This window comes from Apis dorsata, unplaced genomic scaffold, assembly GCF_000469605.1.
Source record: "Apis dorsata unplaced genomic scaffold, Apis dorsata 1.3 scaffold_77, whole genome shotgun sequence".
Taxonomy (NCBI): Eukaryota; Metazoa; Arthropoda; class Insecta; order Hymenoptera; family Apidae; genus Apis; species Apis dorsata.
Window position 1 is genome coordinate 367,632 of NW_006263375.1, and position 19,724 is coordinate 387,355.

Here is a 19,724-nt window from a genome sequence, read left to right on the forward strand (position 1 = left end):
TGTGCATCGGTTGACACAGTGTACGTGGCTGGTCGGAGCTGGTAGCAGGGCGGAGGAGGCGAAGGAAGGGCGCAAGAAGTGGAACGCGAGAATGCAGTCGGTGTATGCATAGCGCAATGTACACAGGGTACACATTACCTTTCCAAAGTCGACATTACGGCTTTATGCCACGCGAGAATTCGGGAATGCAAAGGTGGAGCGAGGGGCCGTTGCGCTTAAATCGAGCCGCGTCGATCCGCTGGAAATTAGTGGCCGATTCTCGGCTGCCTCGAAAAATTAAACTCCATTTTTCCGCGCGCGCCAATTTCGCCCCCTCCCTCGCCAACCTTTTTACTCCGGCGAGCATCGAGGGAGGGGGGAGGAGGACGAAAACGATATCGCTCGTTGAATGAAAATACTCGTTGGCCGAGCTTCGTCTTGAAAAAAAAAAAAAAAAAAAAAGAGGACTATCGAATGGACGAGTATCGTATGGGGATAATGTGCACGGTGGAAAATTGTACTCGAATTTTTTTTTTTTATGTTTGTTTCGAATATATTTGAGAAAGAAATTAGAAATTTTCAGGGAAATCTTTTTGAGCGGAATTCCTCTATCTTTATCTCTAAAAAAAAGGGGGTAAAAGTTTTAAAACTTATTTAGAAAATTATTTTTTTCTATTCCTTTCTTTTTTTTTTTAATTATGGAGGATAAAAAATATATATATCTATATCTTTGTCGTGGATATCTTTTGGTCAATACGATAATTTGATAATTTCTTTTATCCGATATTTGTTGAAAAGTCGAAATCTGGTCGTTTACAGACCAGAGTTTCGGAGCGTGGATTGTTTCGTTGATTCGATGAATATCGAGGCGTACGTAATAATCGCGCGTTAATGATCGATAACATTGAAAATACATCGAAATCTGGTGTTCTTCGTTTCGTAATTAGTTAGCGGGCATTAGTTATCTAGATTCGCCTGATAAAGAGAAGTTTGAAATACAAATGGAAATGTTGCAGGACGTGACCGCAGATATGCAAATGAATATATACGGTTTGTGTAATCCCACACGCAAATATATTCATTCAATTACATCTTGTTACGTATTTCCATTCATCTTTTCCCTACTTTTCAACCTGCACACCATTTTTCCCTCACACTTTTTTCCTCATTTCTCAACGATAGATACGATATTTTCAAAGATCCCTGTATAATAAATGTAAATCGTTGCGAAAAAACAAAAAAAAAAAGAAAAAAAGAAAGTCATTTATCCTTAATTTATCTGAATTTTTATGAACAAGTTTCGATAACGTTTTAAAATTATTATACCGATTTTATTGCAACGATATTGAAATATGATAATGTTAATAATATTTCATGATTACCAAACGTTTGAATACTCCTCTCTTTCACCTTTGTAATTTATTTTCCTTACAAATTGAATATCGGACGATTGACGATTGTATCGATAATCGAGCCTTCGTTAAAGGTAAAAAATATTGACGAACATTTGCAGGATAAAACTCGCTCTTTCCACGATAATACCTTTACAATCCGTAGCGAAGTGACGTAATTTTTTATAAAATATTTCAAAGACAAAGATATAAGACAAAGGAACACTTGCTTCTCTCCTTATCCTTTCCTATATATGAATACCGTCTGACAAGTTGACGAGGGTTCTGTTTCCTACGAACGAAATTATAAAAACATCTTAGAATTATTCTATTCGCCCGACGACGTTAAAAATTTTCTCGAAACTTGGTTGAAGATTATTAATCCAATTCCTTGAAAAAAATATATATATTTTTTTAAGGTAAAGTTTGTTCGACCAACAAAATTTTTCTACTTTTCTCTTCTCGATTAACGTTACGATTTTTACATTATTTCTCTTCAAAATATTCTCTGGAGAAGAAAAAAAAAAAAAGAAAAAATTAAAATATTAATCCTTTTAAACGATATAAAGTTATTTCACCGATGTGCTTTATTTAATAATGCAACACACTTTAGATAATTAATTCAAACACAAATTAAATTAAATTTCAGACAGAAACTGTCCACTTAATCTTTTGTACTTTTGCTGATTTAATTACACGAATTACTCCACTCACGAATATTAAAGGGGGCGCAAATAATCATAAATTGGACTCTTAACTCGAGCCGGAAAATTCTTTCACGGCCCAATGTATTCTTACATTTACATAATACCATTATAACGACATTATAACTCGTTCCAATTTCTATCAAAAAATATCCTAAATATTTGATAAAATCCATCCAAATTATCACTTCACAACCGAAACGTATTCTCTGCATTTAAATAATTTACTCGTTCCGATTCTCATCGAAAAACATTCCACGCGCACGTTACAAAAGAAAAAAAAAAAAAAAAAAAAAAAAAAAAAAAAAAAAAAAAAAAAAAAACTATTTCAAATCCATCAAACTATCTCCATTGAACCGCAATATTTTACTTTAATAGGGAACAAAAAAGAAGGGGGAGTGAAAAAGAAAAAAAAAAAAAATTGGTAGAAAAAAGGATTTTTTTTTTTTAACAAATACCAAACCTATTAACGAGAATATTTTTTACAGAATCGGGCCCTTCACCCGAAAAGAATTAACCTACTGACGTTGAAAAATTGAAAAAATGACTAAAAACCAATCTCCCCTTCCCCCCTCCCCATTCACAATTCAACGCCAATGCCATTCAAGCAAATCAACCGATATATATATACATGCATGCGCACATATATACGCACACGTAAATATAAAACACAAGTTTTTCTTTTTTTTTTGTTTCGCAGAAATTTTTGAATCGAGCGTAACCCGCCGCCGTGTTGATTGAAAACGGTAAATTCGCGGCCGCACATTTAAATATTATCGCGGATCGGGGGAAACGGGACGTTTATTTTCATTCCATCTTTTCATAATGTATTCTTGTCATATAAACGACGGTTCAAATGTCAATTATCGCGTTGCAGGGAGACATGGTGAAATTATTTTCCGAATTACTAACCTCCGCCTGCCGAAGCGATATCGGGAGTGAAAGGAGGGATAGAGAGGGGGGAGGATTGGGCACGCCAAAAGTGGTGGTGGTGGTGGTGGTGGAATGATTTATCGATTCATCTTCGGTTCCCTCGCGCAAATCAAATAAAACTGTGGATAACAATTATACCATAATTGTGTAAATAGTCGATCCAATTGGAAATCAATCCCTCCCCTCCACCGCCGCGCAACGATCGGATACGAGATAAGGATAAAATTGATGTTAGCTTTTTGCATCGGATTTCCTGGTTACCTTTAATAATTTGCTTTGCGGAAATTTTCGGCCGCGGCCATATTTAACGCAAACGTCGTAAGTAACCCAACGTTTCGATGATCGAATATTATTATTAAAGCGGAGTTAATCGTCGATTAAACTCTATTTACAGCGGGTATATATCATTTGTTTTTCGATCGAAGAGAAGAATATCGATGGATTTTGAATATAATTTTGAGAGAAATTTTGAAAAAATGAATCATTTTTATCTTGACTCTCTCAAGGTGGTTGGAACAGTTTAATGCTTTGAATAAATCATACTCGTATTCGATAAATAATATCGGTTTGGTTAAATACTTTTATTCGAATATTCCATTCACTGGGTTTTTATTTATTGAAAAAGTAATCTTTTTAATTTTCATACCGAATAAAACGATTCAACGATAAAAAATAACCAAATATGTTGAAAAGTTCACTTTTTCTTTTTTTTTTTCGGAATTGAATCTTTCATATCAATCTCGTTTCTTTTGTAACAAGAATCGATAAAATATTTCTAAAAAAAAAAAAAAAAAACTGTTCTATTCGAATATCATTTATCCAAAATAATAATGATAGTAATGAAAAAAAGAAATTGATCGACTAACAAAGAGGAAAACGTAATTTTCGAAAACAAATAATTCAAATAATTTTGAATTAACGATAAATTCAAATCGATTTAAAAAAAAGTAATTCGACGGGTAGTAATTTTCCATATCGTTTTTCATACCGTTCTCTTTCATCTTCGTGGAAGAGAAAAATTGCGATTCGCGCGCCATTTGTCAAAATTGTCCCGCGTATTGGGACACCCTCGTACACACCATTAATATTTACCACGAAGATTAATGTTTCGATGTCGTTATTCCAATTTCTCTTATTAATATATATACTAATTAAATTCGATTCCGGAGTGCGGAGTGACGAGTGAAAAGATTTTTCTCCCCCTCCCCTCCGCGGAGAAAAGTCCGCCAAGAGAGGACAATAGCTTTCAACCAGGTGAACATCGTCGTCCGAGCTTTAAAACCCGCAAATCTGACGTTCTCACGTCGCGACTATTTTTTTTTTTTTTTCTTTTTTTCCTCCTCTTCTCTTTCCCTGGCAAACTAGTTATTTTTCTTTCCACCTTTTCGTTTCTCCCGTTTCTTTCCCTCCTTCTTTATTTATATTCCCTTTTTTCATCCGTGCCTCCTTGGAATTATGATACGTACACCTCTGGTACACCAAGGACTTAAGCCACCACGGTTTTCCTCGCGGTTAAAAATTTCCAGGTTAATGGCCCTTCTCCACCCCGCGAGCAGAGCCGAGGGGAGAAAATTTTTGAGGTTATGAAACCGATTTGTTTAAGCCAACTCCTAAGATGATGCACACGCACTCGTGGTGACGCGCGTGAGTACGTGGCTTTATTATACACTCGTTTTAATACGTTTTAATGGGACAAAAGGTTAATAGCGGTGCAATTAATTTCGTTGCGTGTTTTTAAATAATCTATACTGTGGCGGTTGTGCAATGTAGGTTGTATAGTAAATAAGTATTCCAGTATTATTCGATTTGCATACAGGTTACGCGCGAAACGTGGAAAATTGTCAAGTGGTAAAAAGTTTTTATTTGTAGTTTTTTTTATTATTATTTCTCTCTCTCTCTTTCTTTCTTTCTTTCTTTTTCTATTCCGTTCGTTCGAAAGTTGAAAGCGAATATATATGGAATCTTCTTCAAATTTTATTTGCCCAGCTTGTTAACAATTTAACGGATCCGAAAACCGAAGAAAAAGATTGGAATCGTTCGCAAGCTTGAATCTTTCATCGTTCTTACGTCTGTTTGTAACGTTGGAATAAGTTTATACGAAATAAATCAAAAGTAATTTCAACGATTTAGACGATCGAATAAGATAATCTGACTCCAATATATTACTTCTAAACAAACTGAAACGGAAATAATGAAATGGAAAATGTACAAAAACGTGGAAAATCAAGAAAATCAATAACGATTATTTTATAATTCAGAAGCAATTCATCGTAACGTGTGCTTTTAACGTAATTGTAAAAATTCGAGACCCGTCCGATGTATAAATCTTTCCACGGAATATTCTTATCGTCGTACATTCGATATCTCGAATAGAAAACTTCAAAAATGGCAGCCGAACCACCACTCCACTCCACTCTCATTGATTTTGATTACTTACTGTCTGTTAGCTTGACATTGATGCCCAGAAGAGTGGGCTCGAGTATCACCAACAATCGATGGTATTCAATAATTTCTATTCCGGTTTCGGTGAACAATATCTAAAACACACCGAGTCACGGTATTTTCCAGGAATGAAAGACCTATGGGGAAGGGAGGGAGGGAGGAAGATCTGGGGAAATAATATCGCTGATGGAAGTGAATCCGTGCAGTCCAATCGAGATTGGACAAAGCAAACGAGCAAAATTGAATGAAAGACTACTCTAACATTTTCGTGGTTTCGAGTACTTATTGTGTTCACCCTCCTCTCCTTCTCTCTCCTCCTACGCATATACATATTCAACGCGTATTTTGCAAATTGAATAAAACATCGAGTTAAATAAACTTCGGTTGTAAACCATCCATTTAACCTTTCAATATCGACCTCCTTTTAAACCTCTTCAACTTTCAAGCGTGCTTCTTTCTTTCTTTCTTTCTTTCTTTTTTTTCCATCCATCTTGGTCAATAAAAGGAAACATAATCTAATAACTCGAGGACAGCGTGAGAGAAAAAAAATGAAAGACTAAACGAGAGAGAGAGAGAGAGAGAAAGAAAGTTAATACACTCGAGAAGTTTTATTTTCAAAGAATTTTTTTTTTTTTCTTCTTTCTCAACTACTCCTTTCGATGCGCACTCGTTTTAACAAAGAGAGAGAGAGAGAGAGAGAGAAATAAATTCCAGCGGAACTTGACGCCGACAATGTCCCTGACCACGAATTTCCCCGGCTGGAACTTTAAAAACACGATTCCTGAACGTCATTACTACTGATTAAGACAAACTGAAGGAGAAGAAGAAGAAGAAGAAACAGAGGGGAGAAAAAGCAGAACGAAATACTTGGCAGAAGTATTGGGGAACTTCTCGATCGTTGAAATTGAATCTGACGGAGAAGATAGCCGGAAGAAAATCCATCCAGGATATCCCCAGGGGCTATTTCAAATCTAAAATACCGGACTGAATCATCCGTGATCGTCGGCGGGGATAACGAAGAGAATAAGAAAAGAAGGAACAGCCTTTCCCCTTCGACAATAAGTCGAATACGCATGGAATCATTTAATAAACGAAGCGAAAGTCAAACCGATCTCTCTCTCTCTCTCTCTCTCTCTCTTGCGAGAAACAAGAATGAAGAAGAAAACTATAAGGATCAGAACATTTTGTTTATCCCAAAAAGGGTTCGGTTCGTAAAAACTGGATCCAATCATCCAGCCTCTATATCCAGCGGATAAAAAGATGAACAAGCTGCGAATCTTTTCTGACCTCCTCCTTGTATACAGATCAACAGATACACTCTGTATATATACATATATATATAAGGAGATAACCGACGAAATCAGCGTGGCAGAAGTGAAGAGTTTCCAGCCACAACTTTCCGCCATATGCAAATTCGTGGCCACCCTCTCACAAGAGGACTCTTGCATTTAACCGACGAACGGGCGGATAATAATAGATAACCGATCGTCGATCTTAAATTAAATCCGCGACGCTTTTCCTTCTTGCTCCTTTTTCTTTTTTTCTTCTTCGATATTCTCGCGAGATACGTGAATCGAAAATTGGCTTGGATCGGGAAGGGAGGAAAAGACGCGGCTCCAAGAGATAATGCAATTTCTACGGGGGATAAATTCGTGGAAACGGACGCGCGTGGAACATGCATGGAACACGCGAACGTATGAATTATACACAGAGTTGCAATTCTTCTTCTTCTTCTTTCTACGCGGATCTCCTCGCCTAATATTTATTTAGGTTAATAATAATAAACGGATGGGAGAAAAGGGCTCCTTTCCAAAAGAGGGTTCCATCGAATTCCTCGAGAATTTATCTAGTAACAATGCTTGGTAACAACAATATTATTTATAATTAATAAACGGCAAAAATGCAATATAATTGGATATTTAATGCTCAATCTCTATCTATTGTCGTGTATACGTATAATTCTGACGAATTTTAATGAAAGTTTCATGCAGATATGATGATATCACCAAGTTTTTCCACGATATTTTTGAATCTCCTCTTATATTTCAGTTTTCAACTGTAGATTGATCCAGATTCGGCTTTGGTTAATCAATATTTCTCCAACCGATCTGAAATCGCGATCGCACAAAATTTTTGAGGAAAATTTTTTTCGAAACAGATCGCAGCGATAATAAAAGAAAAAAGGAAAAAAATTATCTTCAATTTCACTTTCGAACGACTCGAAAGACGTTCGAAAAATTTCAAAGGGAAAGCTTGAATATCCGTTCCCAGTTTATATAAATAAAAACTAAGCAAAGAGGAGGAAGGAATTGGCCTTCGTATCATCGAAGTGCCTATCATCCCACGGAGTTTTCATTGGAGACGAAGCAACGTTGCACAGACGGATGAGCCGCGATCTCTCTGATTCGCGAGCGAGCGAGAGAGAGAAAGAGAGAGAGAGAGGGAGAGAGAGTATCGTTTAAGAGCGGGAGTGGCAAAGAAAGGCAGTAATAAAACTAGAAGGAAGCGTTCGCCCTTTGAAAGGCTGCATCTCATTTTGGTAGGAGAGCAAACATAATCAAGCCACTTTCACCCGGCAAGCTTTGCCAGCCACAATAAATGATACAAGATTATATTTATCGCGAGATATGAAGGATTCACGGGATGAAGGTCTCTCTCTCTCGAGCCTCCCTCCCACTCTCTCCAGTTTTACAGTGAGCAACGTCTCGACTCAACCGGCTTCAAACTTAAGTATTTATACTGTCGTATAACGGGAGCTACGTACCAATTTTCAAAACAGCTTCTTCATTAACCGTTCCTTGTTTATTGTCGACAGCGAGACACGACTTTGTCGCAAACTAATCAAAAGCGTTCTTCGTTTCCTGCCGAAAGGGAACATGATATAATAGCAGTTTGCCACTGCTATTAATCGTAATTATTATCCTGGAAATATTTCTTTTCGATTAAATTCCCTTTTTTTTAAAAAAAAAAGTGAGATATCGTTTGAATTTAATATAGAAATCTCTTTTCAATTAATCCTCGTTAGGTAGGACAAATTGAGGGAAATTGATTTTTCTCGGATTTGGAACGATATCGAATCTCGTATAATTGATGCGACCAATTAATTCGATCGATGATTCGCTCTATAATTTTAATTGGATATTTAATTTTATTCTTCCTATTTCACAAATATATATATATATAGAGAGAGAGAGAGAATTTCACGCTTGATAAATCTATTAGAGCCACGAAGAATGAGCGAGAAGAAGGGAGAGAATGGCGTGAAAAGAAAAATAATTCCGTCAGATGGCGACACAAGCTGGCATAATCCCCATGGAATAATCCCTAGAGACTTTGAAGACGTTCCAGCCCGGTTGCTAATCTTTTTAAAGCTCAAAAAATTATCGCTCCGAGGAAAATGATTAGAGGCGGTGGTTAACGTGATTGCTCCACCTTCCCCACGTGTTATCAGAGCGGACAGTATAGATTAGCGGAATCGCTTAGTCGATGCGCTGCTGGTTGTATTAGCAGATGCGGTTTGGCACGATTACCTCCCTTAGCTCGCCCCCCGCAACTTCTACCTCGGTATATACCTCTCCTTCGCTATCGGCTTAAAAGCAGAAACTGCAAAAGTTCGTTAATGGCGGGGGCGAAACGGTTCCTATCGAGTTGGATTTGTTCTAACGTTCGATCATCATTGTACGACAGGGTTAAGTTGATATAAAAGATTTTACAACATTGTCAATCGTTTCGAGTAAGATTTTTTTTTTTTTATTTTTTCTTCATAGGAAATTTGATCCTTCGTCGAAAAATTGCAAATATTGAAAGGGTTCTTTTTAAACTCGTTTGCACTTTGATGATTAATTTTATTATTCTATTCAGGGTTTTTGTAGAAGGGTTATTATACAGTTTTTTTTTCCTTTTTTCTTTTTTTTCTTTATCGAAGATAGCAGTTGTAAAATTTTCAACGACGAACAAATTTCACTCGAGGCAAGATTATAATAATGAGTGCACCAATACGCGTTCAACGAGATTATCTTAGCCCGCCTTTACCCGTTCTTATTCGCCGTTATCAAAGTTGCTAAGCAGAGTGCGTGAAACTTTGTAAGCGAAAAGTAAAACAATAGCCGTGGAAGTTATAACTTGTAGAAATTCGGGATTGTCGCCGAAAAGTGATTTTCTAAACTCGAATTCCGAATGCGCGCCGCTTCATTTTCCGACTTTGCAGACATTTTTGTCGCGAATTTTGTCAATTATTTCGCGCGCAAAATTTTGCATTTCATTCCTTTTCGCAACGCCTCGTTACGTAAATATTAATTTCGCGAAAATTACGGAATAAAGCGGATTTAATTATTCTTTTTTTTTTTTTTTTTCTTTTAGTCGAATATTGAAAAGAAAATTTCATTGCCAAAGAATGTTCGACGAATTGATTATTACGAGGAAGATACACTTGTCTGATCAAAACAATTTCTCCATCCCTTAAAACCGCGGAAAAAGTAAAATTTCACGATCAATTGATCGATAATATATCGCGAAAGATTTACAGAAATAAAGCTTGGATAGAAACGCGGATGTAAACGATAGAAAGCTTTTGAAAATATTTCTTCCTCCCCGTTCAATTATGAATTGTGAACCGGATCCCGGAAGTAAATCAAAATTTCTCTGAAAAGTTCATAAAAATTTATCGTTAAGACGTTCCAGTCGAGGCTGGACTCGGCCTCCTCATGCAAATTCACCGACAAATTTATGCTCATCTTGTTTTATCGCGCATAGAATATCACTTTATCCAGCGTAAGTTTTTCATCTCGGATACTTTTTTCCTTTTTCTTTTCTTTTTTTTTTTTTCTTCAGCTCTACCAATTTCTTGCCACATCGTTTAGAGCCTCCCTTCCTGAGAAATTTCTTCGAGCAAAATTTCATGAAAAATATTACTTTTGACAAGTCAGCTTTGCCCTAACCAAGCAAACACGCGGAGCTAAACTATTTTCGATTTTCGATCTAACAAAGATTTAACTCTTTGTACTCTTTCCAAATACTCGTTCGGACAAGAACGGTGAAAACTTTTGAAGCTACACGTTGCGTATAAATATTATTTACCATTTTATTCGAGTTAAACCTCGATATCTCGTAATAAAAATAAAAGTATCGCAATTCTAGAAATAAAATAATTTGAAAAAGTAATCTTGTAATATTTATAAAAAAAAAAAAAATAATTTACAAGCCTTGCATAAATAATCAAATACATTTATACGATACATTTATCGACGAATCTTTGTTCCAATTTTCCCTCAATAAAATCGCTTTATACATCACTTCTCGAAAACGAAAAGGTTAAAGTTAACGGAATTACACAAAAACCGGAAGAACATTGCACTGGAATAAGAATTTACCATAAAATTTACCATAAAAATCTGCAACCTGTTTCGAAAGAAAAATTCAAACCGTATCAAGTTCATCCTCCATTAGATTCGCCTCGTAGATTCGACGTCTCCACGATTGTATATACGAGGAAATTTCGAAACAATCTCTCGCCCACCGATCCGAAGAAACTGTCCATCATCCGTTGTCTGTTTAGCAACGCGTGTCACAATAAAATTTTATACCCCTCCCCTCTTCTTTCCTATTTCCTTCTCCTTTTCCTTTCTTCCTTTCTCCTTTTTTCCCCCCTCCCCTTCCTTCTTTCGATCGAACCGCACACAGTCACGTATACTTCGCGGGATGCACGTAAACCCGGCCGCCAAGTTGCGGCTTCGATACCACATATTTTATATCCAGCCGCGCAGGCATCCACGTGTTTCACGCGTATGAATTATTTCTCTCGTTTCACCGTTGAAATCACTCGACGTCGGTGGCTCCGCTTCCCGTGAATTACACCTTGTTTCTTCCATTCCCCCTCTCCCTCTCCGGCCCCACACTGTGTCATTATCCGGCAAATTATCCATCTCGGATGTAAAGCGGAATGTCGATAATCCCTCCTTTATCCCCTCCTTTATCCATTCATCCACTCTTTTCAAACCTTTCCCTCCCCCGTCTTCGATCACAATCGGTGAGTTATGAAATTTAGGAGAAGGGAAATTTAGGAGAGGGGAGAAAGGATCAAAGCGAAAAGCGGGAAATTCGAATAAACACGGAGGGAAGAAGAAAGAGCAACTTTTCCATTTTCCCTTTTTTTAAATAATTAGGAGGGGAAAGGATCAAAGCGAAAAGCGGGAAATTCGAATAAACACGGAGGGAAGAAGAAAGAGCAACTTTTCCATTTTCCCTTTTTTTAAATAATTAGGAGGGGAAAGGATCAAAGCAAAAAGCGGGAAATTCGAAATTCGAATAAACACGGAGGGAAAAAAAAAGCAACTTTTCCATTTTCTCTTTTTTTAAATAATTAGGAGGGGAAAGGATCAAAGCGAAAAGCGGGAAATTCGAAATTCGAATAAACGCGGAGGGAAGAAGAAAGAGCAACTTTTCCATTTTCCCTTTTTTTAAATATGTAATTAGGAGGGGAAAGGATCAAAGCGAAAAGCGGGAAATTCGAAATTCGAATAAACGCGGAGGGAAGAAGAAAGAGCAACTTTTCCATTTTCCCTTTTTTTAAATACGTAATTAGGAGGGGAAAGGAGAAAAGCGGGAAATTCGAAATTCGAATAAACGCGAAGGAAAGAAGAAAGAGCAACTTTTCAATTTTCCCTTTTTTTAAATAATTAGGAGGGGAAAGGATCAAAGCGAAAAGCGGGAAATTCGAAATTCGAATAAACGCGGAGGGAAGAAGAAAGAGCAACTTTTCCATTTTCTCTTTTTTTAAATAATTAGGAGGGGAAAGGATCAAAGCGAAATTCGAAATTCGAATAAACGTGGAGGGAAGAAGAAAGAGCAACTTTTCCATTTTCCCTTTTTTTAAATAATTAGGAGGGGAAAGGATCAAAGCGAAAAGCGGGAAATTCGAAATTCAAATAAACGCGGAGGGAAGAAGAAAGAGCAACTTTTCCATTTTCCCTTTTTTTAAATAATTAGGAGCGGAAAGGATCAAAGCGAAAAGCGGGAAATTCGAAATTCGAATAAACGCGGAGGGAAGAAGGAANGAGCAACTTTTCCATTTTCCATTTTTTTTTTAAATAATTAGGAGGGAAAAGGATCAAAGCGAAATTCGAAATTCGAATAAACACGGAGGGAGAAAGAAAGAGCAACTTTTCCATTTTCCCTTTTTTTAAATACGTAAGATGCGTGTTTATACGTTGTATTGCTCCTTTGCCCGTTCATTAAATATTCCACGGCGAATAAAATCAAACAGAGCAAGCGGCGCGGAAGAAGCGCGTTAACGATTATAATAATTTACACCCTCGTGTATAAACGCGCGCGAATAAAGCATCGACGGGGGGAGGGAATCGGAAGCGGTTCCGTTTCCGGCCTTCCGCGAGATGGAATATAATTGGCTCGATCTGGTGGAAAGAAAAAAAAGAAAAGAATGCGATAAACGATTCGCCACATCCAACGCCGATAAGAAATGATTAATTCGATTCTCCACGCCCCCATCGTTCATATTTATCGATGTTTTCGAAGAATCAACAATAACGGATCTCCCTCCCCCTCCCGAAACGTTATTAATTATAATGCGCGCGCGTTTCGTTTTAATTCGCTTTTGTCTTCTCTCGCCAGGAATTTCGTATCGTTTTTAATTTTCACTTCTCCGCGAAAATGAAAATGGAGTTTGAAACAGCCGCGAACAAACGTACAATTCGCTCGTGTCAAAATTTCATCGGGCAAACGAGAGGGAGAGAGGGAGAGAGAGAGAGAGGAAGAGGGAAGTTTAAAATATTTCGAATATTCGGTCCGTTACCGAGAAGAAGAGGGGAGGGAAAAAAGGAGGAGAAGGAGGGAAAAAGAAAATGAAAATTGAAGAACAACGCGAAGAATTTAATTAATGGAATATCTCTTACTCGAATACGCGTAAATGCCGATCCGATATTTGGTAAAAGTTAAATGTTTCGAATAAAAGCAAAACCTGTAAGCTGGAATTTCTACTTTGACGAGTTGTATTCAAACTTGAATATACTCCCCCCTCCTCTCTCTCTCTCTCTCTCTCTCTTTCTCTCTGCCCGCCGTCAACCCACTTGTGATTTATATCTCGTCGTTTATTGCCCCGAGTTTCGCGGTCCTATCCATTAAAACTATTTTTCCCGGCCGATATTCTATATTCCGGATACGGGCAAATATCGTTTTTCATCATTTCATCGTTCTGTCTGCTTTTTCGTCTTCTCTCTTTGGTAATTTATTTATTTATTTATTATTTATTTATTTTTTTTTTTTTTTTTTTTTGGATAGAAATAAAGATTCTAACTCGATCTATTCGTAACTCGTCCTCCGCGAGCGTAACCGAGGTGTAATTTTCGTTTAAATCCGTTTCTCTCTCTCTCTCTCTTTCTCTCAGAAAAAAGGAAAAATTCAACTCTTCTCGCTTCGTATCACGTAGCACCTCCCCTCCCTCTTACTTGTGGGATCACGCGGGTTTTAACATCTTTCTACATTTTAAACGCGCGTGAATAAAACTATAAATCCTCTCTAAAACACAGGTAAATTATAACACGCGACAGCTTGTTTAATTTTAATATAGGCACGCGTTTTTCAACGGCCCCTTTCCCACGGCACACTTCACCGCGAGAATTGAAAAGTTGAAGTTGGTGAAATAATTTCAACTTCAGGTTAAATTGGAAAAAAAAAAAAAAAAAAGAAAGAAAGAAATACCGTTGCAACGGAATTACGTGAATTTTCCCGTTTTATCGAATCGATAATGTAATTTTTCCCCCTCCCTTTTATAGAATAATTTCGCGATTAAGCCGGTGAACGATGCAATCGATCGCGAAAATATGCGTGCGCGTGTTAATAAAAACGTATGGATATCGTATGGTGGACAGATGCCTGGTTTAACTTTCTAAACCTATTAAAATCGTCTGAAATTTCAGCGAAATTACGTCTTTCTTATGCAACACACCTGAACCATATTGACAGCGGCCAATATATATACGATACAAAATGCGAAAGAGGTCGAAATATTCGATTTTTGAATTTAACATTTGTCTTATTATCGTCTTATCGTTTCTAATGACTCGAATCTTCGTTAAACTCGAAATTTCGAATATAAGAGATAATTAAATTGTACACGGTGCAATTTAACGTATAATAAATATTTATATTCGAAATTTAATGAAATTTAGTTTGCGCGTTTAATTTAAATTTGCGAAACGTATGAATTGAAATCACCGTTTAACTTCGATAAATGATTAAAATTTACCGTCTGCAATTTTCATTCTTTCCCCCCCCCCTGGAAATAGACGCTTTTTTCTTCGAGAAAAATTTTCGCTGAAAGTACCGATCGAGATGTTTTATTTATTTATTTATTTTTTCTTTTTTTTTTTTCCTCCAGATTTTAAGAGGTAAACGAAGCGAATAGACCTCTGTTCTGCATAAAGTCACTAGGCATTGATTTTCAGGTCACTCATCTTGGTAGAAATTATACAGCGGACCGGAAGGAAACGCGATGCGCATAATGGGGGGAGAGAAAAAAAGGGAGGAAAAGGAAGAAAATAACGTGTCGAAAAATTTAATGAAAAAACAAAAAGAAAAGAGAGAGAAAAATCTCCTCTCCATACTCGTTTCACTACCTTCGCCCTCGTGCACTTGAACGGATTCTTGGAAAGTAATTCGAATACTTACATTAATATTTATTTCACGAGAGTTTATTAACGCCATCTTGTCTTTTACGTTTATACGCATAGGAAACGCGTACACAGAAAGCTGGTATGTATGTGTCGTTATGCGATCCGGAACGAAAAATCGTTGGTTACGATGAAATTTTACCCATCATTTTTGAATCAATTGATAGATTCGAACCAAAAGAAATTATCCCTTTGGAAGGAAATATACGAGAAAAATCGTCTAATCCCACCCATTATCTATCGCATTATCATTGAAGATTAATCAACGATGGATAAAAATGAAACGCGAAATAATATTGAATTTCGAAGAAAGCTGCCTCCTTCCCTCCCCCTCCAGTCGAAGGAATATCATCTAATATATAAACTCCGCCATATGTTTGACTTTCACGTTAATTTACAATTTGAATGAATTACAGCGGGCACGAATTGATAGAAGAGAGAGAGAGAGAGGGAGAGAGAGAAGGTTTGACAGCGAATCGCGTTACAGAATTCGATCGCGTGCACAACGGGTCTCTTAACCCCCAGGATCGATATCACTGCCGGTTACTGCGAACTTGCGGATATTCAAATCTTACGGGGCCATAGAGCTCCGTATTATCCTCGCGAAATTGCAATCAGGCCACCCTAGTCCAAGTGCATAACAATCCGCGTACAAGTAAATGTCCCTATGTATTAATCGCGGCAAAACGTTGAATAGAGAATAGGAAACTTTCCAAAATTTCTTTTGAAATTCGAAAGGGAAACGAGGAAACACGATGAACGAATGTGGCGCATAAAGCGACGGAGGGGAGGCGAATAATTGGCAACATTCGGGAATCACCGCCGCGAAACTTTTCGACCGAATGGAATTCTCGTGATGGCCGGTGATGGGAGGCGTGGGAGGGGAGGGGGTGAAGGACGAGGCGAAGCGCATTTCCCTTGCACGACTGTATTCGCAGTTTCCCGGGTCGATTGGAGATCGTGCGAAGAATGCCGATCGCGCACCCGGAAAATCTTGATAAATCGTTTCCTACAACCTCGACTTTCTTTTAAATCACTTTTCCCCCGGCAAAACAATACCGTCGAATTTAATGTGTTCGCGTCGACAGAATTCGATCCAACCTCAAATCCATTTAACTTGTGTATCGTGGCTCACAACCCTCGATCAAAAATCCACGCGTTTAAAACACGCCAACGTTCTCCGCGATGAAACGACTAATTCGATGAATTGGTTCAAGGGATTGAAAAGAAGAAGAAAAAAATAGAGTTCTTTTCGCCAAGAGTCGGAGGAGGTTCGCTTCAGGATAATAATAAAGGAGAGAAAATTTGTTTTATTGAAAGTAAAATGGTGGCGAAAAAAAAAGAAAAAGAAGAAGAAAGAGAACAACAAGAGAATTCGAGGAATACTTTTAACGAGGAAATACTTGATAAATTAATCCGTTAATTTTGATCTCATTATCGTTGCACGATCAATCCTCTCCGTGGGATATTTTTGCGAAAGAAAATTGACAGGTTTTGCAATAGCAAAGTAATCGAATGATTAACACGGGGATAAAATAATTAACATAGAGATTGAGCTACCGTTTAATAATTTATTCGGTTATTGCGGGCAAAAACCCACAATTACGAGACTTCATTATCCAACCAATTACGTAGGATTACGGAATATATTAATATTACGTTTTTTTTTTTTTTTTGTAAATATCCATAAATATCCTAACACTTTTAACAACAAAGATAATAAAATCTATCCGATGGAATATTCCCTCTACGCGATCTCTATTCCCTTTCGCGCCGATTCCCTTTCCTAGAGTGCGTCCATTTTTTATTTATTTATGTATTTACTCTCCCCGGTACAAACGAGATGAATTCGTAACACGTGACATTTTTACACGGCAGATTGAATATTCTCAGCCGAGAGGCTCGCGTTCGTGAAAAGAAAGTACGCGTACGTGTGCGAAGCAATTTCGAAAAAAATTTCCAAAAGCGATAAAAATAATCGAGTACCCGCCCCCGTTCTTATTCGAATCGATACAATCGAGATCTTTAAGAAAAAATTTCTTCTATTCCGTCCCTTTCACGGGAATCGATACGATACCGAAATTACCTTTACGAGAATTTATCCAAACCCAAGATCTTTTTATTCGATTTCGAAAGGAGGTTAATGTCACTATTATTATTATTATTATTCTCTCCACGGTTAATGAAACTGGAACAAAAAACGACGGCGTTGTGTCACGCCGTTTTCACGGGTTTCAACTCGTTTATACGTCGAAAGAAACGTCGGACACCGCGAGGGAGACAACAAAATCGAGGAGAGGATCGGACGAGCGGAGGGGAGTGGAGCGAGTTGAAAGGATGAATGGTGGGAAGAGGGAGAGAGAGACAGAGACAGAGAATGGAAGAAAGAGCGAGGAGGCGAGGAGACAAGAAAGCGAGAGTGCGAGTGAGAGAGGAAAAAATGGGGACGAGAGGGAGAGGGGAAGGAACGTTTCCTCCTCGTCACTCCCCCCTAGAATTCAATCACACCGTGTTTACAGCTCAGTACACTTAATCCTCTTTATTGGATTCAAAGCGTTTGCCGGTACACCGTATCTCAGAATTTGATCAATTTTATGGGCAAAGGATCTCGATGATACTTGCGGCCCGTCACCCCCACCATCTGTCTATTGACCTTCGATGAAATTATACCGTGATCGCGAGATGGCAGTTATTAAGCGGAACCCTTGCTTCTTGACCTATCCGGCCCGGTTTAATCCTACCAACAGCGCGCGACTCGAAATAGCTAAAAAGCTTGTTCACTTCCAACACTTTTAACCGAATGGACTTTTAATTGAGCCGAGTTAGATCGAGAAGGTATATTTGGACAGTGAGATAATTAATTGAACTTCTTTCCGATTCTTAACATTTCTTTTCTTGGTAACGGAACTCGGTAGAAAATTGGGTAGAACTTGATAATAAAAAAAAGGAAAGTTGAAAAATAATGGGGAAAATCACTCGTTTATCGAGTGATTACTTTTTTCTTTCTTTTTTCTTTTTTCTTTGTTCCTTTTTCTCTATCACCTTCTATACGAAACATTTATTATTCGATCCGTATTTAATTCTTTTTTTCTTTTTTTCGAAATGTATTACGTTTGAAAAAAAAATTTATCCGTATAGAATTTAATTGATACAGCGAATTTTATGAAGAGAGCTCGATAAAACGTTCGGTGAAAATGTTTGAAATATCGGCATATTGTTCGGTATAACTTTCCTTTTTCTCGTGGAAATAGGTAATAGCTGACTCGAAACCGATAACGAAAACGAAAAGTTAAATCTGTATGAAATATTCGATGGTGGATTTGATAACGTCGTTTCTATATATAATTAAAACTTACAAAGGGTGAAGTGAATAAACAAGATTACACGATTGTCCAAACATTTGAACAAATGATGTTTATCATCACTTTTCGACTTTTGGCTGAATTTGCTTTGCGCTTCTCTGCCCACATGTAGGCTTTATACGACGATAATTCTATCGTTTGTTCACGAATTATGCGACGAGTTTCCACGAATTGTGAGTACAAATAAACGATAAAAAAAAAAAAAACGGATGGAAAATTTACAATGGGATATAATTCAAAAAAATTTTTTTTTAAGACTTCGACACGCGATATTCTTCGCGATATATCGCATTGAATTCGTGAAATTACGCATATTTTATCATTCTATATAAATCCATTTTAAAATAATGTTATTCGGAATAAATATTGTTGTTGAAATATTAAAATATTTGATTTACACGAATGTAATGATTGAAAGTGATCGAACGAATGTTGCCGTGTTGATACATTTACATTAGAAGCGGAGACGAAATGATTGAAAAGAGGAAAATACAATGATGAAAAAAATAAACGAAAAAAAGAAAAAAGAAAAACGAGTACGCAAATTTATATTATAAAAATTTATAATTTTTTCCCAATATAATATTCTCGAATTATCGCGAGAACGTTAATCGTTGCTTTAGCTCCGCGTAATCGCGCTAATAAAAAAAAAAAAACGTCTAATTAAAAAACTCTCCTCCCCTTAAAAATATATATTTTACAAATTAAACTTTTATCCCTCTATCTATCCTTCCCCTTCGAATTATATTTCACCGTTTCATCCGAAAATTTAGAACGTTCGCGTACAATCTTACAACGTTCTGTACGATTGAAACTAAAAAATTTGCTGCATCCCACTTTATACATCGTTTCTTGCGATATTACATTCTTTTTACCTCTCGTGCGGATACATGGATTCTATATACGATCACAGCAATAAATAGTAAGCGCTTTTAAACGTCTTTTAACCGTGTCTTTAAAATATGTACCGACTTTAAAAATCTTCTTATTCCAAATGTATCGTCCGCGATTCATAGCGTAGATTTTTATTCATCGATTTCCCTCCCTTAACGAACAAAGTTAAGTAAGGCACGCGTAGGTATATTTTTAAATATAAGAAATATATATCTGATTAAAATTTTTAATAATATATCTTTCCCTTTGCCATCTTTCAACAATCATGATATTTCATTTGCTTTAATTTTATTTTTGACAGTCGAGCGACATAATTTTTTTTTTTTTTTTTTTTTT

General features: G+C 37.0%; 1 protein-coding gene across 11 annotated transcripts in view; it reads right to left on the reverse strand.

Annotated features, from left to right (window-relative positions):
- Positions 1-3,981: 3,981 nt before the first annotated feature.
- Positions 3,982-19,724, reverse strand: part of LOC116184938 — a 52,315-nt gene continuing 36,572 nt past the window's right edge. For 2 of the 11 annotated variants that reach the window (XM_031508185.1, XM_031508186.1), the window contains exons 7-9: positions 17,112-17,121; positions 9,725-9,729; positions 6,236-6,246 (exon numbers count right to left, since the gene is read on the reverse strand). In XM_031508185.1, the coding sequence (XP_031364045.1) occupies positions 6,244-6,246; positions 9,725-9,729; positions 17,112-17,121 (18 nt within the window). In that variant the 3' untranslated portion in view covers positions 6,236-6,243. Of the gene's footprint in view, positions 4,513-4,575; positions 4,664-5,222; positions 5,767-6,234; positions 6,247-6,557; positions 6,564-6,967; positions 6,979-8,977; positions 9,027-9,724; positions 9,730-9,802; positions 9,907-12,712; positions 12,759-16,753; positions 16,919-17,111; positions 17,122-17,699; positions 17,707-19,724 lie in introns of those variants that run through there. The other 9 variants (XM_031508183.1, XM_031508179.1, XM_031508181.1 and 6 more) reach the window with 9 other exon arrangements.